Source organism: Zootermopsis nevadensis, unplaced genomic scaffold, assembly GCF_977971745.1.
Source record: "Zootermopsis nevadensis isolate Lab colony 2312 unplaced genomic scaffold, Znev_1.0 Znev_ptg000023l, whole genome shotgun sequence".
Taxonomy (NCBI): domain Eukaryota; kingdom Metazoa; phylum Arthropoda; class Insecta; order Blattodea; family Termopsidae; genus Zootermopsis; species Zootermopsis nevadensis.
In genome coordinates, this window is record NW_028259155.1 from 7,120,045 (window position 1) to 7,145,277 (window position 25,233).

The 25,233-nt window shown below is 33.5% G+C and overlaps 1 protein-coding gene and 2 long non-coding RNA genes across 3 annotated transcripts; 1 reads left to right on the forward strand and 2 right to left on the reverse strand.

The window, feature by feature from the left end:
* Positions 1 to 1,017: 1,017 nt before the first annotated feature.
* LOC147872883 (uncharacterized) lies at positions 1,018 to 4,039 on the reverse strand. The gene is made up of 2 exons (XR_015536661.1): positions 1,856 to 4,039; positions 1,018 to 1,715 (listed from the first exon to the last, which is right to left on the reverse strand). It is a non-coding gene; the product is annotated as an uncharacterized LOC147872883 (long non-coding RNA).
* A 12,474-nt stretch (positions 4,040 to 16,513) lies between these two features.
* Positions 16,514 to 18,232, forward strand: LOC147872884 (uncharacterized). The gene is made up of 2 exons (XR_015536697.1): positions 16,514 to 17,801; positions 17,963 to 18,232. It is a non-coding gene; the product is annotated as an uncharacterized LOC147872884 (long non-coding RNA).
* A 5,354-nt stretch (positions 18,233 to 23,586) lies between these two features.
* Positions 23,587 to 24,621, reverse strand: LOC147872885 (uncharacterized; the record flags this gene model as incomplete). Its single annotated transcript, XM_087354395.1, has 1 exon — positions 23,587 to 24,621. A coding segment is annotated over one exon (984 nt), but the record flags the coding sequence as incomplete, so codon positions are not given.
* Positions 24,622 to 25,233: the final 612 nt, after the last annotated feature.

Here is a 25,233-nt window from a genome sequence, read left to right on the forward strand (position 1 = left end):
ACCCATAAGGTCAACATGACTGTAAATTTCTCTTTGCATAAGAATCATGGTTTGAAAGTGTCTGGAAGAAGGGATGTAACACTCCATCCACTCTGTCTCAGCAGTAGATGGAAGTGAGTGATCAGCTTCATTCTCCAGGTGATATACATTGTGAAAAGGAACTCAAGGACTGAGTAGGAGATTGGGTGGACTGCAGAGCCAGCCTGGATGTTGCTGATGAGAAAATTCCTGCTCTTTTCATGAATGGAATCCCAATTATCCATCATGCCCATTCCATCCAGGCTCGTACATTGAGAAACGGGGGTTCATGCATGTAGTTGCATTACTGTCTTATTCAGCAGCTAAAATTGCAAGGAGCTTTATCACAACACCTTCAAAATGTGTTTTATTGGTACACATATGTCTTTGTCATGCCCTCCTCTTTTGTTCTGCTTAACACCTCATCATGCTTTCTTCCAATAAATAACAGATTTATGCGATTCTGAATGATACGATTGGTTTTTAATGATGAAATGTCAGTGTTTTAATTTAATTTGCATTTAAGCTGGTGTTCCTGTTGAATACCAGGGTGGTATTTGTGAATGAGCAAGGTTAACAGTTGTGGATTGTTAACCTTAAAACTTCCTAATTTTCATCAAGCCTGTCTTGTTCTTCCGATGCTTCCAACGACTGAGGACAAATAGTTACAATTTGGTGACTAATTGCATGAGGTAACTTAAAATGGTGTGTGTTACTAGTAAGTCAATATGTGTGAAATTCCAACTTCATGGCAGGGTAGGTGAGTTAGTTCAATGGAAAAGTTTCATGGGCTTATAAGAAGTAAATAAACCTCAAAAACAACGGGTAAACGAGGTCATAACTGTAAGAATATTTCCTATATTTCTTTCATACCCTTTATATTTACAAGTTGTCTTGGACCCAAAATTCAAAAGCTAAAGGAATAAACCAACAAGTAAACGGGAATGCAGGATACGAGTGATAGGAGGCAAATGAAGGATGGTGATGGTCATACTCATACAAGAGGCATATAGTATATTCGTTGCAAGGCTGTTATACTTTTAATCACATTAATGAGTTGAAAAGGGAAATACACATCTTTACGTGGTCCACTGCAATGCTCTAGTGAGTACTTTACAGTGACATAACTATTGTTCTGTATGCTATTATGGTATAAAATTTAGGTCAGGTTAGTTTTAGCTTAAAACTTTGTTAATTTTGATTTAAAAATAATTAGTTGTGTTGATATTACTGGTCCCGCTATTTAGGTAAAGGGCTTGCTTATATTTGCATGTTTTGATGCCTTTAGTTATCCATACATTGATTTCAGACAATTTTTTTCTTAGTAACAAAACTTTTTTTCAAATATGCTTAAAAAGATGTTTAGAAAAGAATTGAACTTCGAATCCATATCACAACCACTGAGTAATAATTCCCAGTCTTCAATACAATAATTTTATTCACCGTCTTTACACAAGCTTATAGATTGTTAAAATCACATAAAATTATAACATTTCAACATATGATATTGTTACATTTTAAAATGACGACATGTTTCGATGTTCATTCCATCATCGTCAGGTCTATCAATTAAAATTAAAAACTGTTGCACTTGCTGCCCTGCGTATACTGATTTGTTCTACCCGTTAGATTTTATTTGTTTAACCTCCAGGCTTCTTCCATTTAATTTTTGAAGACTGCGCCTGGATGTCTTAAATCTGCAAAATCAATTTTAATTTTCATATCCTGAACCTGGTTACTGACATAGGAAATGGAATAATTTTAAAGAATTACTCAATATAACGTAATACAAGCAAAAGAAAAGTTATCACAAAATATTTAAAGTATTATAACATACCGGGTTGTGTGTGAGGTGCGTGTCCGATATTACGGAGCTGTAGACTGCAACTAAGCTGTGAGTATCGTGTATGGCTATATATATTGGGTGAAAGTTGTTTAGGGGGTTGGGTCGATGGACTGTAGAATGTTAAATATCGGATTGTTCGTGTAGATGTTACTGTCGTTTAATGCAAGATTTTGTTTATGTGTTCTTTGTATATGATATTTTTCTATGGTGTCTCTATGTCGCTTGTTTTGTATTATTTTTATAATGTCCATTGTTTGTTCTATTTTGTTGTATGTATGTCCTGTGTTTAATATATGCTTTGCATATGCTGAATGATCTTTATTGTGTTTAATTGCTGTAATATGCTCTTTGTATCTTTGACTAAAGGTGCGTCCGGTTTGGCCCAAAAATAAAATAAACAATGTAAACAACATAAATGAAGACGAAAACGAAAATAAACAAAACAAATGGGCCACATTCACATATATAGGAAAAGAAACCAAATATATAACAAAAACATTTAAAACAAATAACATAAAAATAGCATTTAGAACAAAAAACACAATAAAAAACATCTTGAAACAAAAGCCACAAATAGACACGACAAATCAATACGAAAAACCAGGCATATATAGGTTAAAATGCAATGATTGCCCGTTAACCTATATAGGCCAAACCGGACGCACCTTTAGTCAAAGATACAAAGAGCATATTACAGCAATTAAACACAATAAAGATCATTCAGCATATGCAAAGCATATATTAAACACAGGACATACATACAACAAAATAGAACAAACAATGGACATTATAAAAATAATACAAAACAAGCGACATAGAGACACCATAGAAAAATATCATATACAAAGAACACATAAACAAAATCTTGCATTAAACGACAGTAACATCTACACGAACAATCCGATATTTAACATTCTACAGTCCATCGACCCAACCCCCTAAACAACTTTCACCCAATATATATAGCCATACACGATACTCACAGCTTAGTTGCAGTCTACAGCTCCGTAATATCGGACACGCACCTCACACACAACCCGGTATGTTATAATACTTTAAATATTTTGTGATAACTTTTCTTTTGCTTGTATTACGATATATTGAGTAATTCTTTAAAATTATTCCATTTCCTATGTCAGTAACCAGGATCAGGATATGAAAATTAAAATTGATTTTGCAGATTTAAGACATCCAGGCGCAGTCTTCAAAAATTAAATGGAAGAAGCCTGGAGGTTAAACAAATAAAATCTAACGGGTAGAACAAATCAGTATACGCAGGGCAGCAAGTGCAACAGTTTTTAATTTTAATTGATAGACCTGACGATGATGGAATGAACATCGAAACATGTCGTCATTTTAAAATGTAACAATATCATATGTTGAAATGTTATAATTTTATGTGATTTTAACAATCTATAAGCTTGTGTAAAGACGGTGAATAAAATTATTGTATTGAAGAACACAAGCATGACGCAATTAAGATATAAGTTCCCAGTCTTCACTACTGAGATGTATAAATTAATTTATAAAGTTACTTCATTTATCACTCTAAGTTACCTTATTATCATCGTGAAAGTTAGAAATTAGGTTTATGTTTTTTTATAACTAATAGCTGAGCATCATGATCAGATAGACAATTTATTACCGGTTTAATTGAAATGTGTTCTAACCAGTGACTATCTACAAAAATATTATCAATGGCAAAGTTGTAGCTATTTAGAATTCTTGTGGGAAAACTAACTGTAGGTGTAATATTAAAAGTTGCTAAAGGAGAATCTAGACATTGCTTACGGCGGCTTTCAAAGAGATAGTCAATATTTATATCCCCACAGATGACAAATTCCGTTTTCGGGTTGTAAAGGTTGTACATAATGCTGTTTAACTTGTTAACAAATGTTGGTGCTTTGTACATTGCTAAAAAACAATTTAAGACAAATTTGTATCAAATTGTACAACACGGCGTTCTACAATTACATTATTACAATATTCTATATCAGGTAGAGTCTTCCCACACGTTCTTGGAGTCGACTAGGACTCTAAATACTTATTTGTACGTCAAGAGTCCGTACGAGTCTATCATGGAGATATTTAGTGACTTTGTAATGGACAGAGACGAAAATCTTGGTGGCTTTGGTTGCTCTCCTCTGAGTTGTAGCACCGTGCAGTGCGGAAGAAGCTTACCAAGGTTCGAGACGTCCCTCCTGCCCTCATCATCGCCTTGTTGATAAGGATAGCAAGGACATATGACATCTCGGTAAACCTGTCGCTTTGAAATCGTAATACTCAACTAAGTTGGCAATAGTATTCTGCCACACTGCTGGCTGTTTCCGAGAGCACTCTGGTGGCAAGAACAGTTTTAATCAGCTGCTGCTTGACACAATCGTTTAGTTTAGCTGCTTCACTGTAGCCATTACGGTGCTTTGAAGATTTCTAACCTAACCGTTAAAGTTTAAGGTATTTTCTGCTGTCTTTCTGCCTTCTTTAATTCTCTGTTTGAATTTGAAGAGAATATAAAAGACAGCTTCAGCTAAACTCTCGCCTTTTTTTTCCCCCTCCCGTGTCGTGGTGATAGAGCAGTATTCGAACTTCGTGTTAGTTTACTAGCTCTCACCCTGAGTAAATTGCTCGACCTGCAAACGCGCCTGATTCTTTCCATAATCTGGTGCTAAGGAAGAGCATACACACCCATTCTCTTATTTTTTATTTGTGTTGTATTTATGTGCATTATGTATTTGCCAGTAAAGTGTAACAATTTAATCAAAGCAAGGAAATTTCCTTAAGAGTTCGTTACTGCCACTAAAGTTTGTATGTTATCTGTTATTAAAGACTGTGATACCACCAATAAGGTATGTGGATGCCCATCCAGTTTTTGCGATTAAACATGTAACTAACTATACGGAAAATAAAGAATAGCTGTTTACACAAAGAATAGGCAATCTTATAACAAGGGATGTATAGTTGTATAGCAGGAAGAGTAACGATCCATTAAGATAGGTATTGCACATGAAGTAATGTGAAGTTACAAAAGTGGCTAAGGACAGCATTATAGTACATTTAGATCAAAAGTCAATCATAATACATGAGTAACTTGGAACACTCAATGTAGGAGAGAAGAAAAATATGTTCAAGGAAACAATAAGTAATTAAAGAGTCTGCAAAAGTTGATGATGCTTCCAGTACATTAAAAGGGGTAGAAAGATGCAGTTTGATATTTAAAAGATTCTAGTACCGCTAAATGCCCGTTATTAAAATTATCCCATCTACTGAAGCTGAGATAAGGTAAAATGAATTACCAAAAATCAATCCTAGGAGGTTATGATGAAATAAGATGACAAATTTTGAAAGCTTGTTGATCTCTGTTTTATCACCCATTAAGTAATATCAACTAAGGAGATACAACTAGTGTGAAAAAATAACCCAATTTCAGTAGTAACTGTGTTTCCTGATGCACTTCAGAAGAATTTGTACAATAGGTTAGGCCATGAAATGAATATTAATAACATAACATATTGGGCCCAGGACACTTTGGCTTCAAGGTACATGCACTGAAAATGCAACCTTCGTTTTGCCACAGATGTATTTATCAGTTAACAGCTGTTATGTCCTTAATTGCCACTGACCACTTGCTCATGGCAGTGGTTAGGAGTTGTGATTTATTTGAGGTTATGACTGAATGTTGAAGTGTTTAAGACTAGATTCTGCTTGAAAGGTTTAAGAAAATTGGGTGGTAGCCTGTGAACTGGATTCATCTGGCTCAGAATAAGGAAAGGTGGCATGTTATTGTGAACATATTAGTGAATATTTGGGTTTAGCAAAAGGTGGAGAATTTCTTGACTTTCTGAAAAACTGTACTTTGTACTTCCTGTCATTTCTTTTGCATTTAACGGATACTCAAGTGCCTCAGTCCATGGTACAAACATTTTCTGTGGTGGGGATGCTTAGAACATAAAAAGCAGCTTTCAGACTGTTCCAAGGTTGTCTCTTACGCCCTTCTTTTCTTAGCTGTATAGAGTGAAGGTGAAAGACAGAGTAAAAGATTCTTAATAAGTAATTTAAGAAATTAACAATTTAAATGTGAACATCTTAATTGATTAATTTGTATTAGACATACCTGGAACATGGTTTAAGAAATGATTTTGTTTTAATGTGTATTTCTGATGATAAAAGCTACCTTTTTACAATCCCAGCCAAATGCTTGGTCGCAGCCCAAACTTCTTACCAAGGGAATGAAAATTTGTTGTTTGGTCACATCTGTCACGCCCTTTATATGACAATGACAGATAAGTATGGAGCAGCGGCAAAATGATTTGGGGGGGAAGCCAAATAACTTTGACGTTTGACACTGCACAGCAGCATTTATGTTTACCTTCTCATTTCAGGAGACAGACATACATAGAGAAGATAAGTTTGCCGATGTTGATACATTACTTACATTAATTAGTTTGTATCTGCTGAAGCGAATGTAGTTCTAGCATTCAATTTAAAGTCTCTTACATTTGTCACCAGTTCTTGCTGTCTTTGTGTTTAATTCAACACCACACTTATGTTGAACATTGTCCATTGCCTGACATATATACATTTGAATGTTAGTTCTACTCATTTCTTGTGATGACTGGGTATTGGCTGCAGCAGTTAGAAGCCCTTTCAATACCAAAATACCGTTTAATATTAAACTTGTATCTTAACTAACAGACTATTCTAGAATTCTAAGATGGGGTGCAGCATTGAGTTTCAAAACACAGTATTTGTCTTAATTAAGAGTTATTAACCTTCACCAGGCATGGAATCTATGTGGTCTAACTGGCCATATGTCATAGCAGCTTGCCATAATTTATTAAACACCAGAGTCAATGTTCAGGAGTAGAGACTTAAACTTAAACACCAAGTTAAGACTACTCCGATGTTATATTCTCTCTGTGCTTTTATACGGCGCTGAATCGTGGACGTTGACCGAAGCTTCTTCAAAAAAGTTGGAGGCCTCCATAATGTGGTTGTATTCACTTTACAAAAGAAAATTATTAGATTATTGGCTGGTGTAAAACCTAGAAATTCATGTAGAAGTCTGTTTAAGAGATTATAGATCTTAGCTCTTCCATGTGAATACATATTCTCATTAATGAACTTTATTGTAAATAACCAAGAACATTTTCAAACTAATTCTGCTATACACAGTGTCAACACAAGCAATAAAAATCAGCTTCATAGACCAGTTGCCAAACTCTCGTGATTTCAGAAGAGTGCATATTATGCAGGGATCAAAATTTTCAACAGTACCATCAAATCTCACAAGTCTTGTAAATAAAAAGGCACAATTTAATCTAGCATTAAAAAAAATTACTTAATTACACACCTCTTTTACTCTGTCGATGAATTTCTAATGTTTACAAGTCAGTCATAATTTATCTATTGTATATAATGGGTGGGTTTATTTGTAACTTATCTCTACTTTATGTGGACCCTTTGTTTGTATTATGTGTAATTTATATAATAGTATGAATTATACTTTATAATATGTATTGTATTATTATGACTTATCCTACATCCTATTGTCATCTGACTAACTTATGGATCCATGGAATGTAATAAAGATGTATGTATGTACTGACGTATTCTCAGAATTTCCTGGATTGACCGTGTAACCAACAAAAAAGTTTTCGAGAAACTCCGCAAAGATGTCGAGGTTGTTAAAAACACAAAAAAGAGAAAGCTGGAATATTTTGGTCATATCATAAGAATTAGTGACACATGCAGGCTGCTTCAGCTGATAATCCAGGGAAAAGTATTCGGAATGAGGGGACCTGGCAGGCTAAGAATCTCCTGGCTTCAGAACCTAAAATCTTGGTTCTCAATGTCCACTGGAGGGCTGTTTCAAGTAGCAGCTAGTAAAGTTCAAATTGCTCTGCTGATCGCCAACATCTGGAAAGGATAGGCACTTTAAGGAGAAGCAGAAGAAGAGTCAATGCTTGTCCTGCAGTCATGTAGAATGGGAGGTTTAAATATCTTATTCCCAAATGGTAAAGGTTAAAAGTTTCTTTTAGTGTTGGATTAGATTTGTAAAAAACATTTTGTGTAAGCAAAATTTGTGCGCTTATTGAGAGAGACAATATGGGACTTAGTAAGAAAGAAAACAGGTCGCTGGTAATTTACAATGAACTGAAAAGTAGTGGGAAAGGAAAGTACACACACAAGCATGTACTCAGGGGGCTAGAAGATGTGCAAATGATAAAAGAGCGTCATCTGGAAATTTGAGGATGTCAGGGAATACAGAATATAGGACTTGAGTTGTGTGTAACAAAGAAAAGGCTATTCATTATTTATTTTCTAAATATAGTTTATATCATTTGATTAAATGAATTTATTTCCCTGATGCCACTGATGATGACCTCTTGAGGTTGAAACGTGTATGGCAATAGTGTCTTTTTTATAGTGTTAATAGTTGTTTGTTTGCTTATTTTATATTCTAATCACTATTTGTTATCAAAAGGATAATATACTAACCTTGTCCAGGAAACTTCAGATGATACATGCTAGGAATATGTGAAGTACATAAGTGTGTTTTGTTTCCAACAAGTGTCTTGGTTGAGTTTGAGGGCTTGAAGGTAATCACTCACCCCATGTAGTGCCAATAGTAAGAATGTATGGAACTACAGCTCCATTTTGTCATATCTGATCATAGGGTGATTACTTAAAGCACATGGATATGTCCTCATACCTTAGCCACCAATAAAGTACATGAATAACTCCACCGTCTTTACCTTTTTCATGAACTGAGCCACGGGTGGGACTTCAAAGATACAGGTAGATTCTCACGGTTAGTAGGAAAAGTCAGGGAAATGACAAATGCATGTAAGGAAAGTATTAAGTATTACTGTGTAGGCAGTGGCGGCCCATCCATAAGAGCTGCAGAGTTACAGAACCCCCCTATAATTTTTCAAAACTTGAAAAAAATATTTTTTGTGTTTATATAATTCGTAACACTTTATTTCCTCTATATCATTATTCTAATATTGCCCCTTACGTTGTAATTATCAACCAATCGGCTGAACTGACAGTAAGTCCGCGTGCGAGGAGTGTGAAGCAGAACGGGGCTATCATCTGCTGCAAGGATTTCAGCGCGGCTGGCCGGTCAAAAGTTGAGAGAGCAGTGTGAGGTGGAGTGAGGGGCCGTTCACTGGTACAGCGCGCATCGGGGCTGCAGTTGCTGCATCCGGCTCATAGTAAACATGCTTGCCCGTTACCACGTGTTTTAGCCTGGCTTCTGTATTGCAATCTGTTTCGTGGTTATTGTTAATGAGTGTTCAGTAATCCTGTGTGCTGACTATTTTTTGTTCTGATAATGACAATGAGCAAAGGAAGTATATGATATATACATGACATTACTTTTTGCAAATTCTTTGAGTGAAAAAAGTGATGTAAAAAATCATGGCCGCCCTCTTCCGGACTTAGAAATAACTAAAACATTGTCGATGTAAATTTACTTTTCATTTATTTATATTGTCATGTGTTGAAAAGCAATTCTGAGTTTCCCCCTTGCGCAGAACTACCACTCCTCAGACTCACGAGCCGCCATTGGGTAGGCGAGCCAGGAAACTAACTTTATTTCGCATGGAAACAAAGCACCGGGTGATCCATAATAACTGCCTACTATTCACTTGCATCTAATACAGGTATACTCTGTACAAAAATAAGTAGAAACACTACAATATGGCTGACACTTATCAAAAGGCCACGCTTTGCCACTCCATGGACGTACAATGGGAATTTAAGCCTGTTGGTGGAATACATTTAAACTGACACAAGGAAATGCAATGTAAATCGTTATAAAAATGTTTTGTGTTTATTTACTCTCTGCTTAAATTCTAGTTACATACAGAAATTTGTATCATATTGGGCTAAAGACAGAAATCAGTAATGAGATACACTTAAGCAAAGAAACTATTAATTATGTAGGATTTGAGGTTTTCACAGCAGTGAGTCTGAAGATTGCTGTCTCCTGGGTTGTTGCGCCGTGTGGTCTGGTAGATTTCCACCGAAGTTTCAGAGGTCCATGCTGCCTCCATCATCAGGGCTATGAATGTAGACCGCTAGACCTGGCCAAAGCTCTCCTATTGGTCCTCATGCACTCCAGATTTGCTCTCATTGGCTAGGATCAAGCTATTCCGGTTACTGTCCGGTCCCTATAAACCTGGAACTTTCTGCTCGATTGGCACATTCATCGCCATGATGACGGAGGCAGTATGACCTCTGAAACGTTGGTTAACATCAACCAGACTACACAGCGCAATCCAGAAGACGGAAATCTTCATACTCACTGCTGTGAGAACCTCAAGTCTTACATAGTAATAATAATGCCTGCTAATGGGAAGCAACTTCCAGTCACCTCAGCGGTTCACAACATATTTCCCTAAAATCCATCGTAATATTTCCATGCCACCTCCCCCACGTCACTGAAGTGGCCAATTACAATAATTATTCTTTCAAACACAGTACATGCATGCCTTGTGCATCAATATTATTGAAATGCCACCTTCCTTCCTTTTATTATCCTAAAAGTAACATGAGATGCACATAACCAGAGAAATTTTGTGCTATACGAGTAATAATTGTCAGCTGAAATCTTCATTCGTAGTTCCTAGCAACAATATTTTCCTTAGCAGTTTCTTTACAGACATTTGCAATTAACCATTATTCTGGTAATAAACTAATGCATTAGAAATTAAAATTAACAAATATGAAAACATTACTCCATTCATCCACACATTCACATTTTGTTGATACTATGTCAAAAGTAAGCATTCTAAAATTTACCATGCAAGACATAGCATGTTCATGAACTTAAAGCAGGAATGTGAATATTCTATGCTACATTGTATGAGCTTCTGACTGACTATTAACTAAGATATGTACCATTTGCATTCGTTCTCTTCGCATCAGGAGCAAAATTGTCCTGTATCAAACTTAGTATTGCCTGTCTTTTATGAGCCAAATATCCCCCTTGTTAATAGCAAGCAACACAAAATGATAACAGGTTTGGTCACATACCTGAGAGTCTGTCCTCCATGTGGTCTTTATCCCAGTTCTTGAGACTGTCATCGTCCCAGTTTTCTGGGGCTTTGTCCCAATCTTCTACATTTTGGTTGTACCCATCGTAAAGATCTTCCCTGTCCCAGTCCGAGACAGGTTTGTTGTTCCAGAATTGGCCACGCTCATCCCCACGGTTGAAGGGGCACTCCATGTTCTGATCCAATTCATTGTTTTTACGATGATACTTGAAAGATAGGTTATGACAGGCGAATCAGTCACTGTCTGGCTGTCAAACTGACAAAGTCACAAAACTCTCCTCCTACATTTTATGGTTCATAACGTTATTAAATTAGCAGTTAATCTCAAACAGTCCAGTCCGTAACCATACATCACATACAAGATGTGTTTTAATGTTTCCCTCTCGTCTGTGCTACATCTCACAATTATTCTTCCCTCTCCATTGCAAATATAATCTCTCCTGTGTGTTCTGTATTTCCTGCCCAACTCATCCTGCTTGGTGTATCATTCTTATACTATCTGATTGAAGAGCACAAATTATGCAGCTCATTAATTTTCAGTTTCTTCGCCAGTTGAATTTTATGCTGCACATATTGAAATGAGCTCTGTTCTTCTTGTGAGGAACTTAGTTTTTTTATATCTTAATTGCATCCTGCTTGTGTTCCTCAATACAATACTTTTATTTTCCGTCGTTTCACAAGCTTATTGTTAAAATCACATAAAATTTCACATAAAATTGTTACATTTTTAAAATTGACGACATGTTTCGATATACAATTCTATCATCGTCAGGTCTATCAAAATTAAAATTAAAATCTGGTGTATCTGTTGCTCTGCTTATATTGATTTTGTTTTTACCCGTTTTTGATTTTATTACATCTCCAGGCTTCTTCCATTTAATTTTGGAGACTGCGCCTGGGTGCCTATATCTGTAAAATCAATTTTAATTTTCATATCGTGATTCTGGCTACCGACATAGGAAATGGAATAATTTTACTCTAATTTTATATTTATTTTAAGGAATTACTCAAATATATCGTATTACAAGCAAAAGAAATGCAATCACAAAATATAAAGTATTATAACATACCGGGTTGTGTGTGATGTGCGTGTCCGTTGTTATTGAATGGCAGACAGCAACTGAGTTGTGAGTATCGTGTGTGGCTATATATAGGTGAAAGTTGTTTAGGGGGTTGGGTCAATGGACTGTAGAATGTTAAATATCGGATTGTTCGTGTAAATGTTGCTGTCGTTTAATGCAAGGTTTTGTTTATGTGTTCTTTGTATATGATATTTCTCTATGGTGTCTCTATGTCGTTTGTTTTGTATTATTTTTTTTTTTATAATGTCCATTGTATGTTCTATTTTGTTGTATGAATGTCCTGTGTTTAATATATGCTTTGCATATGCTGAATGGTCTTTATTATGTTTTATTGCTGTAATATGCTCTTTATATCTTTGATTAAAGGTGCGTCCAGTTTGGCCTATATAGGTTAACGGGCAATCATTGCATTTTAACCTATATATGCCTGGTTTTTCGTATTGATTTGTTGTGTCTATTTGTGGTTTTTGTTTCAAGATGTTTTTTATAGTGTTTTTTGTTCTAAATGCTATTTTTATGTTATTTGTTTTAAATGTTTTTGTTATATATTTGGTTTCTTTTCCTATATATGTGAATGTGGCCCATTTGTTTTGTTTATTTTCGTTTCCGTCTTCATTTATGTTGTTTATATTGTTTATTTTATTTTTGGGTTTTAATTCATAATTATTATATCCGTTTTCTATTAGAATTTGTTTTATTGTGTTACATTCAATTTGTTTGTTTACTGTGGTTATGGGATATGTATTTTTTCTGTTTATTAAGTAGTTAATAGCCATCTGTTTATGTTCATTCGGATGGCATGAAGAGGCATGAATTATGGTGCTTGTATTTGTGGGCTTTCTGTATATTTTGAATTCGAAGTTATTTTCGTTTCGTATTATAGTTAGATCTAAATAATTTAATTTGTTATTTTGTTCTTTTTCTAAAGTGAATTGTATATTTTGATTTATGTTGTTAAATTCATTTAAAACATTTTTTATATCTGTATTTTTTCCATCAAAAATCATGAGTATATCGTCAACATATCTACTATAGTATTTAATTTGATATTTATTTAATATATTTACTATGTAATCATGTTCGAGATATTGTAAGAATATTTCAGATAATATGCTCGAGGTGGGAGCTCCCATAGGTAATCCTGTTTCTTGTTTCCAATATTCATTGTTGAATTGGAAATAATTTTGGTTAATAATAATGTTAGTTATATTTGTAATTTCATTTATTAGATCTGTATTTATATTCTGTCTATTTAGAATATCTCTTACAATATCTCGTAGCATGCTTGTTGGAATATTTGTATACATATTATTGATGTCAAAAGAACAAATTTGTATATTTTTATTATTATGAAAATTTAATTGTTGGATTTCATTTATTAATTTTATAGAATTTGTTATATTAAAGGTATTTGGTAAATTACAATATTCTTTTAAAATGTTTTGTATTTTTATTGCTATTTTATATGCAGGGGCTGATGTCCAATTTATTAATGGTCTGATAGAATATGGGTTCTTATGTAGTTTAATTTGTCCTGTGATGATTGGTGCGGTGGCGCTATGATTATAGTATTGTGTTTTGGGATGGTTAAAAATGTTATTACACTTTTGGGTTATTTTTTGTATTTCTTTTTGATATTTTAGTGTTGGGTTTTGTGTTAGTTGTGTGAATTCATTTTTGTTTATAAATTGAGTAATGTATTTTTGGTATTGCTCTATAGAGAGTATTATGATGGTTTTTCCTTTATCTGCTTGCGTAATTGTTAGTTTATTTTGTTGTAATTTTTGTTTGATATTTTTTATTAATTTCCATTCATTAATATGTGTTTTATTATATTTATCGTTCTTTTTGTTTTGTTTGATTAGGTGTTCAATTTTGTCAGCTATTATGTGTCGTATATGATCTTGTTTTTGTATAGGAATTAGATTTATTGCAGTTTCTGCTTCCAGTGCTAGGTTTGTGATCCATGTTTTATGTTTTTGATGTAAATTGTATTTTAAGCCTTTTTTTAGTAAATTATATTCATTTGGTGTGAATTGAATATTTGTTAAGTTTTTTACGCGACATGCGAAATGGTGTGATGGTTCATTTTGTTTGTATTCGTTATTATCTTCGTTTCGTGTTTTTTTTATTAATGTTTTTATTTTATTATTTTGTTTCTGATATATTTTAGTCAATTCGGTTTTTAATTTTTGTATTATTTCATTTTCTATGTCCAACCATACATCCTTCCATATGTTTGCAACTTCTAAATGTTTTTTATAGGTTAATATGTTTAACTGATATTTCTTTTTGTATAATTGTTTAATTTCTGCTTTTATATATAATGTTTCTGCCTTTGTATATTAGGATTATTTCCTTGTATTTTTATTTTTACATATTTCGGTGTTATTCTCTCCTTTAAACATAATTTGTTAAACCTAATATTAGCATTGCACTTCAATACCTTACGTTTTAAATTTAACAATTGATATATGCAATTTATTTGACAATTGTACAGCTTATATCTTAATTGCATCCTGCTTGTGTTCCTCAATACAATACTTTTATTTTCCGTCGTTTCACAAGCTTATTGTTAAAATCACATAAAATTTCACATAAAATTGTTACATTTTTAAAATTGACGACATGTTTCGATATACAATTCTATCATCGTCAGGTCTATCAAAATTAAAATTAAAATCTGGTGTATCTGTTGCTCTGCTTATATTGATTTTGTTTTTACCCGTTTTTGATTTTATTACATCTCCAGGCTTCTTCCATTTAATTTTGGAGACTGCGCCTGGGTGCCTATATCTGTAAAATCAATTTTAATTTATAATATAATGTTATAATACTTTATATTTTGTGATTGCATTTCTTTTGCTTGTAATACGATATATTTGAGTAATTCCTTAAAATAAATATAAAATTAGAGTAAAATTATTCCATTTCCTATGTCGGTAGCCAGAATCACGATATGAAAATTAAAATTGATTTTACAGATATAGGCACCCAGGCGCAGTCTCCAAAATTAAATGGAAGAAGCCTGGAGATGTAATAAAATCAAAAACGGGTAAAAACAAAATCAATATAAGCAGAGCAACAGATACACCAGATTTTAATTTTAATTTTGATAGACCTGACGATGATAGAATTGTATATCGAAACATGTCGTCAATTTTAAAAATGTAACAATTTTATGTGAAATTTTATGTGATTTTAACAATAAGCTTGTGAAACGACGGAAAATAAAAGTATTGTATTGAGGAACACAAGCAGGATGCAATTAAGATATAAGCTGTACAATTGTCAAATAAATTGCATATATCAATTGTTAAATTTAAAACGTAAGGTATTGAAGTGCAATGCTAATATTAGGTTTAACAAATTATGTTTAAAGGAGAGAATAACACCGAAATATGTAAAAATAAAAATACAAGGAAATAATCCTAATATACAAAGGCAGAAACATTATATATAAAAGCAGAAATTAAACAATTATACAAAAAGAAATATCAGTTAAACATATTAACCTATAAAAAACATTTAGAAGTTGCAAACATATGGAAGGATGTATGGTTGGACATAGAAAATGAAATAATACAAAAATTAAAAACCGAATTGACTAAAATATATCAGAAACAAAATAATAAAATAAAAACATTAATAAAAAAAACACGAAACGAAGATAATAACGAATACAAACAAAATGAACCATCACACCATTTCGCATGTCGCGTAAAAAACTTAACAAATATTCAATTCACACCAAATGAATATAATTTACTAAACAAAGGCTTAAAATACAATTTACATCAAAAACATAAAACATGGATCACAAACCTAGCACTGGAAGCAGAAACTGCAATAAATCTAATTCCTATACAAAAACAAGATCATATACGACACTTAATAGCTGACAAAATTGAACACCTAATCAAACAAAACAAAAAGAACGATAAATATAATAAAACACATATTAATGAATGGAAATTAATAAAAAATATCAAACAAAAATTACAACAAAATAAACTAACAATTACGCAAGCAGATAAAGGAAAAACCATCATAATACTCTCTATAGAGCAATACCAAAAATACATTACTCAATTTATAAACAAAAATGAATTCACACAACTAACACAAAACCCAACACTAAAATATCAAAAAGAAATACAAAAAATAACCCAAAAGTGTAATAACATTTTTAACCATCCCAAAACACAATACTATAATCATAGCGCCACCGCACCAATCATCACAGGACAAATTAAACTACATAAGAACCCATATTCTATCAGACCATTAATAAATTGGACATCAGCCCCTGCATATAAAATAGCAATAAAAATACAAAACATTTTAAAAGAATATTGTAATTTACCAAATACCTTTAATATAACAAATTCTATAAAATTAATAAATGAAATCCAACAATTAAATTTTCATAATAATAAAAATATACAAATTTGTTCTTTTGACATCAATAATATGTATACAAATATTCCAACAAGCATGCTACGAGATATTTTAAGAGATATTCTAAATAGACAGAATATAAATACAGATCTAATAAATGAAATTACAAATATAACTAACATTATTATTAACCAAAATTATTTCCAATTCAACAATGAATATTGGAAACAAGAAACAGGATTACCTATGGGAGCTCCCACCTCGAGCATATTATCTGAAATATTCTTACAATATCTCGAACATGATTACATAGTAAATATATTAAATAAATATCAAATTAAATACTATAGTAGATATGTTGACGATATACTCATGATTTTTGATGGAAAAAATACAGATATAAAAAATGTTTTAAATGAATTTAACAACATAAATCAAAATATACAATTCACTTTAGAAAAAGAACAAAATAACAAATTAAATTATTTAGATCTAACTATAATACGAAACGAAAATAACTTCGAATTCAAAATATACAGAAAGCCCACAAATACAAGCACCATAATTCATGCCTCTTCATGCCATCCGAATGAACATAAACAGATGGCTATTAACTACTTAATAAACAGAAAAAATACATATCCCATAACCACAGTAAACAAACAAATTGAATGTAACACAATAAAACAAATTCTAATAGAAAACGGATATAATAATTATGAATTAAAACCCAAAAATAAAATAAACAATATAAACAACATAAATGAAGACGGAAACGAAAATAAACAAAACAAATGGGCCACATTCACATATATAGGAAAAGAAACCAAATATATAACAAAAACATTTAAAACAAATAACATAAAAATAGCATTTAGAACAAAAAACACTATAAAAAACATCTTGAAACAAAAACCACAAATAGACACAACAAATCAATACGAAAAACCAGGCATATATAGGTTAAAATGCAATGATTGCCCGTTAACCTATATAGGCCAAACTGGACGCACCTTTAATCAAAGATATAAAGAGCATATTACAGCAATAAAACATAATAAAGACCATTCAGCATATGCAAAGCATATATTAAACACAGGACATTCATACAACAAAATAGAACATACAATGGACATTATAAAAAAAAAAAATAATACAAAACAAACGACATAGAGACACCATAGAGAAATATCATATACAAAGAACACATAAACAAAACCTTGCATTAAACGACAGCAACATTTACACGAACAATCCGATATTTAACATTCTACAGTCCATTGACCCAACCCCCTAAACAACTTTCACCTATATATAGCCACACACGATACTCACAACTCAGTTGCTGTCTGCCATTCAATAACAACGGACACGCACATCACACACAACCCGGTATGTTATAATACTTTATATTTTGTGATTGCATTTCTTTTGCTTGTAATACGATATATTTGAGTAATTCCTTAAAATAAATATAAAATTAGAGTAAAATTATTCCATTTCCTATGTCGGTAGCCAGAATCACGATATGAAAATTAAAATTGATTTTACAGATATAGGCACCCAGGCGCAGTCTCCAAAATTAAATGGAAGAAGCCTGGAGATGTAATAAAATCAAAAACGGGTAAAAACAAAATCAATATAAGCAGAGCAACAGATACACCAGATTTTAATTTTAATTTTGATAGACCTGACGATGATAGAATTGTATATCGAAACATGTCGTCAATTTTAAAAATGAAACAATTTTATGTGAAATTTTATGTGATTTTAACAATAAGCTTGTGAAACGACGGAAAATAAAAGTATTGTATTAGTTTTTTTATCGTATTCTTTTTTTTCACCGTTTACTTCGAAAAATGTTGCAAACCGTTATGTTGACGTTTCAAAATTTGACGATTGGTAGTTGTGCAATACTTGTCCGCAATCGATACAGGTATCGATTGTGAGTCGAGTTGTAGTAACGAAGTATTCTCTATATCCGACAGATGTCGCCAGCAAGTCAGAACTCGATTCTAAGTATTGATTGGTATAAAACATTGTGTTTTGAAGGGATGGTAGGTTGTTTTTTCTGATAATTGCCCCAAAATTTAAAGTAACGTGAGTTTTGATTTGATGTGAATTTCTTGACAAGTATTTATCGCATTGCTTGTTGCTGCATATATAGGCATGTATTTTGGAAGTATCTTAGCTGTGGGAGTACAAATAACTTCCATAACCCAAATGCCCATTTGAAGGAGGTAGTAATGTACTTTGAACTGTACGTTTGTCTTGGAACTAATTAAACATTTTATGTATGCTGTAGACAGTTAATAACAATAATTGAGACACCAGGTGCAGAACTTGGTGGCGACAGTACAAAAAAAGAAAAACATTCTGTTACATAATCTTAAAAAGTATATAATTCGAAGAGAGACTAGAACCCATGAGAATTGTAAATGCTGGCTGCAAATGCAGATCTACAAGTAATAAACTTCAAATACCTCATAAACTGTTAAAGTACTGCATCAGCAACATACTAACTAACTAACTAACTAGATGGCTTACCGACCCCGAAGGTTCATCACCGAATTAACCAAAGCCCTCCACCGGACCCTGTCCTGGGCCAACAAAATCCAGTTTCCTTCAACTCCTATCTCCCATAGATCCCACCTGAGATTATCCTCCCATCTACGTCTAGGTCTCCCCAGCGGTCTCTTCCCTTCAGGTTTCCCAACCAGTACCCGGTGCACACCTCTTGTCCCATCCATGCGCGCTACATGTCCCGCCCATCTCACTCTTCTCGACTTAATCACCTTCACAATACTGGGGGAGCAGTACAGATTTTTAAGCTCATCATTGTGCAGTTTCCTCCACGCCCCATCGTCTTCCCTCTTAGGCCCAAATATCCTCCTCAACACCCGATTCTCAAACACCTGCAATCTGTGTTCCTCCCTCTGAGTGAGAGACCATGTTTCGCACCCATACAAAACAACAGGCAAGATTATTGTTCTGTATACTTTAATTTTCAGGTTCTTACAAATCAGACGGGAAGACAAAATATTTTGGACTGAGAAGTAGGAAGCATTTCCGGAATTTAGTCTCCTCCTAACTTCCTCACAAGTATCATTTTGATTTGTTATTGTTGTTCCCAAATATTTGAACTTTGTAACCCTTTCAAAGGATTTATTAGCCACCCTAAGATAATTTTGCCCGCCTGTCTTCTGATGACGAGATACTAACATGTACTTAGTTTTTTCTGAATTTACTTCCAGCCCCACTTGTCTACCAGCCTCTAGTAAAACTTCTGCGTTCCTCTTTATTGTATTTATATCGTCCCCCAATAAATTAACATCATCAGCATATGCCAATAGCTGATGTGTCCCATTCAATTGCAAACCCTCCTGCCTACCTTGGACCTTCCTGATGGCGTATTCTAGCGCAAAGTTAAAGAGCAAGGGAAACAAAGCATCTCCTTGTTTTAGACCGTTCTTGATGAGGAATGTCTCAGATACATATTTACCTACTCGAATTTTGCTACAGGTTTCATTTAAGCACATTTTTATTAGACCCACTAGCTTCTTTGGTATACCAAATTCAATAAGAATATTATATAGCACTTCTCTCTTCACAGAGTCATAGGCTTTTTTGAAATCTATAAATAGCTGATGTATGGTCCCACCGAACTCCCATTTTTTCTCTAGTATCTGACGAATGCAAAAGATCTGATCAATCGTTGATCTGTTTCGTCTGAACCCACACTGATGATCCCCAATAATTTCATTCGCATATGGGGTTAATCTTGCCAAAAGAATGTTGGATAGAATTTTGTAGGAGGTTGATAGCAGCGATATTCCTCGGTAATTACCACACTCAGTCTCTTCCCCCTTCTTATGAATAGGAATAATTATGGATTCCTTCCATTGTTGTGGCATCTCTTCCTTATCCCAAATTAACTGAATAAGCTTATGGATCCTCATATGCAACCCTTTGCCACCAGGTTTAATTAATTCGGCCGGAATCTGATCAATTCCTGGAGATTTATAACTTTTCAACTTCCCAATGGCTAGTTCCACTTCATCTAAGTTAGGTTCTGGCACCAACAGCTCAGCTGTATGCATTTTAATCTGTCTAATATCACCAGTATCATGAACATTTAAGAGCTCGCTAAAGAAATTTTTCCACCTATTCACAATTTTTATTGGATCTGCAAGCAAATTGCCACTATCATCCTTTACCAAATTGGTCTGGGGTTGATATCCTTTCTTAAAGTTATTAATGCCTCTGTACAGGTCTCTGATGTTTTCTTCCTTATTATTTGTCTCAAGTTCAGCAATTTTTCCCTTCAGGTATTTCCTTTTCTTAGTCCTAAAGGTTCTACTAGCCTCACGTCTCACGTTACATAGATTATCCGCATTTGTTTTGTTTGGGTTCTGCAACCATTGAAATTTTGTTTGCTTCCTTCGATCTATTAATTTTGAACATTCTTCATCAAACCACGGTTTATTTTGCTTTCTCCTGTAGTATCCTAGTTTCTCTTTTGCTGAAATTTTGATGCAGTTTTTGACATTTTCCCACTCCCTGTTGATGTCCACACTTTCATTATCCTCATTTGTCTCTAAAATTTGAAACCTATTCGAAATTTCAACTTGATATTGTTCCTTTGCCTCTCCCTCACTTAATTTTTTCAAATCAAATCTTTCTGTGTCAAAATTTTGTTTAGTTCGTCTACTTACTGAAAGCCGCTCCCTCACTTTTGCTACCACCAGATAATGATCAGTGTCGCAATCTGCTCCTCTGAATGATCTCACATCAATTACATTTGTCTGCCTTCTCTTATCTACTAAAACATGATCTATTTGATTGTGTGTTCTGCCATCTGGGGAAGTCCAAGTGTATTTATGAACATCACGGTGTGGAAATTTTGTACTTTTTACAATTAAATCTTTTGACGTAGCAAAGGTTACTGCTCTAACACCGTTATCATTACTAAGTGCATGGAGACTCTCGCTGCCTATTGTGGGTTTGAAGATGTCCTCCCTCCCAATTTTTGCATTGAAATCTCCTAGCAGAATTTTCATGTGATACTTGCCAAATGTATCAAATACTGATTCCAATTCTTCATAAAAGCTATCCTTGATATCATCGCTTTTGTCTTCAGTTGGGGCATGAATATTAAGGACAATGATGTCGCACCAACGTCCTTCCAAAATTACGTAAGACAACTTGTCACTAATAAATTCTACTCTCTTAACTGCTGCCCTAATTCTGCTATGAACAAAAAAACCCGTCCCTAGCTGATGATTGTCATTCCCCTTTCCATAGAAAAATGTAAAATTGTCCACTGGGATCGTGCCCTCCCCCTCCCATCGCACTTCCTGCACTGCCACTAAGTCTAACTTATAATTTCCTAATTCCCTACACACTGATTTCAGTGCTCCAGCCCTATAGAGGCTCCTAATGTTCCAAGTACCAAATCTCATGTCCTTTTTCAATTGCCGTGGTCGTGCCAAAGAGTCCGTCCTGATCCGAGGCTTGGTTGATTTTTTCGTAACACATATTTTTTTAAAGGTGAAAGGTTGTTAGCCCTACACCCAACCCCCAACCTGGAGGACCAGGGTATCACTCTTAGTCTAGCGCATCTCCTTAGACCTGTCCGGCTTGGGTGACCCTACCATGAGCCAAAGCTCAGGCCGGCATAGCCCTAAGGGTCATTTGAGCACGCAAGCCTCCTCACTCGGCAGATTGCCTTCGACAATTTGCCTTTCTGAGTTACAGCACCCCTTTTCCAAAATTACTGCTCGGTATGGAAATTTCATAGGAGGTTCTGCAATGACCTGTATGTTTGTGCAGGCAGTAGAATAAGCCATACATGCCAAAATTTTTAATTGTTTTAAAGAAGAGGAAAACAATTTCTAGATTATACACATGTATAATATGCTCCATAGAAGACTAAAAAGTTAAGACTTAGGATTCCTATACCTGGCCCCTGCTCTAGCATGGTTCTTATGAATGCCTTTAACTTGCATGTTCTGATATTTTGTGTATTTAGTCATTAGAGCTTTACATATAACCATAGGAACTGAATGGACTTAAGTAAACATTAGTTGATTAGGCTGTTAATCTTTCATATTATTGCTTTATAGGGTGTAGGAATGCTGATTTGTCATCTTGTCTTGCAGACTCTACCACATGCGGAAGTTGATGCCAGTCCAGTTTGGTCCTCTACTCTTTGGCATGGCACCTGATCACCCTGAAATGAAGAATGTGGTAAACACATTTACCAGTACAGCAGAGAGTCCTCAGCTAAGATTTACAGTGAATGTGACACTGGGTCAGGACATGTAACTGCAGGAACTCCGAAGGCTGAAAACACTTTACAAAACACAGTTTTTTGTTACACTTCCAACAGTACACAGTTGTAAGTGTAAAGAAGTATGTTCGTAAAGGAATTTTTGAAAGGTGAAATCATGCTAGTACAGTCTCTGGCATCTCGTCAAGTGAGACAGATACCACTGATAGAAGAACTGCTGGACTCCAAGTATTGAGGCTCTCCTGACTTCTCGCCTCATATGAGGTATGTCTCATTCACTATAATTGTGAACTGCATATAATGGTGAGGTGTCATGGGCTGCTGGGTAAAAGTTTTGCCGTGAAAATAAGTTCACAGCAATAACGAGGATAAAAGCTCAGAGGAGTAATATTCAGGAGCTGACTTCAGTGAAATTATTTATTTTCATCCGTCTTATCACAATATTTAAAATTTCTTATAATTAAGATAATAAAATATATTGATGTTCCATATTGATTGATCGATTTACATTTTGAAACATCCTTTACACAACATGTTTCAGTTTTTATAAAACCATCTTCAGGTGTATAAGATTTACGAACTTAAAACTCAAATATTATTCCATTTGGTGATGTTTTATGCCATTTGTTTTTCAATTTTGGGTGAGGTGTTGTCTTTTCTTAATTTTATCTGATGTACATATCGGTCTGTAAGTAGAAGATTGAAAGAAACACTAAAGAATTTGAAAGAATTTATAAAAGAATTTAGAGAATAAAATGCAAAATATATAAATTATGGACAAAAGTAGCAGTAAGATATAAATAAAAATAAATATAAATATAAAAATAAAAATAATATAAAATAAAATAAAAGTAAATCTAAAATAAACATACCCTAGATGTAGGATTGATTGTTCCGATATGTCCAGAAGTACGACTGTCATCTTATAGGTGTGGGTCAATACTGACTGTGGTTGCTTGTGGAAGGAGTAAGTGAAAGGTGGCTGTCGGGGTTGGGGTTAATGATCTGTAGTGCATTGAAGATGGGGTTATTAAGGAATATGTTATTGTCATTTAGACAAATGTTTTGTTTATATGTTTGTTGTATGTAATATTTTTCTATTGTATTCCTATGTTTTTTGTTTTGTACTATTTTTAATATGTCCATTGTTTCATTTATTGTATTATATGCATGTCCTGTATTTAGAATATGTTTTGCGTATGCAGAACTGTCTTTATTGTGTCTTATGGCTGCAATGTGCTCTTTGTATCTATGTGTGAAAGTGCGGCCAGTTTGTCCTATATATGTTAATGGACAGTCTTTACATTTTAATTTGTATATACCTGGTAAGTTATATTGATTGTTTATGTTTATTGGTGGTTTTTGTTTGAGGAGGTTTTTTATTGTGTTTTTTGTTTTGAAAGCGATTTTTATTTTGTTTTCTTTAAATAGTTTTGTTATGAATTTGGTTTCTTTACCTATGTATGTAAAAGTGGCCCATTTATCTTGTATGTTTTCATTTTCGTTAGGTTTTGTTGTTTTATTAGGTTTTATATTTATTTTGTGATTATTATATCCGTTTTCATTGAGAATTTGTTGGATGATGTTTAATTCTATTTGTTTGTTTTTTGTAGATATTGGATATAGATTTTTTCTGTTTAGTAAGTAATTGATGGACATTTGTTTATGTTCGAAGGGGTGGCAAGAAGAGGCATGTATTATGGTGCTTGTTGTAGTTGGTTTTCTATAAATTTTGAATTCAAATCTTTTTGTTTTTCTTATTATAGTTAAATCTAGGTAGTTTATTGTATTGTTTTGTTCAAGTTCTATTGTAAATTGAATTTTTTGATTTATGTTGTTAAATTCGTTAAGTACTTGTTGAATATTTGTCTTTTCCGTATTGTAAATTATTAATATGTCATCTACGTATCTGCTATAGTATTGGATATGGTTTTAATATATTATTATGTTCTAAGTATTGGAGGAATATTTCAGATAATATGCTTGACGTGGGGGCACCCATAGGTAGTCCAGTATTTTGTTGCCAGTATTTGTCATTAAATTGAAAATAATTTTGATTAATAATAAGATTTGTTATTATTTTAATTTCGTTTATTATTTGTGTATCGAGGTTTTGTTTATTTAGTATATTGTGGATGATATCTTGTAATATATCTGTAGGGATATTAGTGTACATGTTTGTAATATCGAATGAACACATATGTAACTTTCTATTGAGATTGATTTCATTAAGTTCGTTAATTAAATTTATAGATTTTTTTATGTTGAATGTATTTGGTAAATTGCAGTATTCTTTTAAGAGAGTGGCTGTTTTTAATGAAATTTTGTATGCCGGAGCTGATGTCCAGTTTATTAATGGTCTAATAGAATAGGGATTTTTGTGTAATTTTATGAGTCCTGTAATTGTGGGTGAAGTCGCGCTGTAATTATAATATTGAGTTTTTGGGGGGTTAAAAATGTTTTTACATTTTTGGGTTATTTTTTGGATTTCCTTTGGATATTGTGGTGTAGGGTTCTGTGTTAAATTTGTAA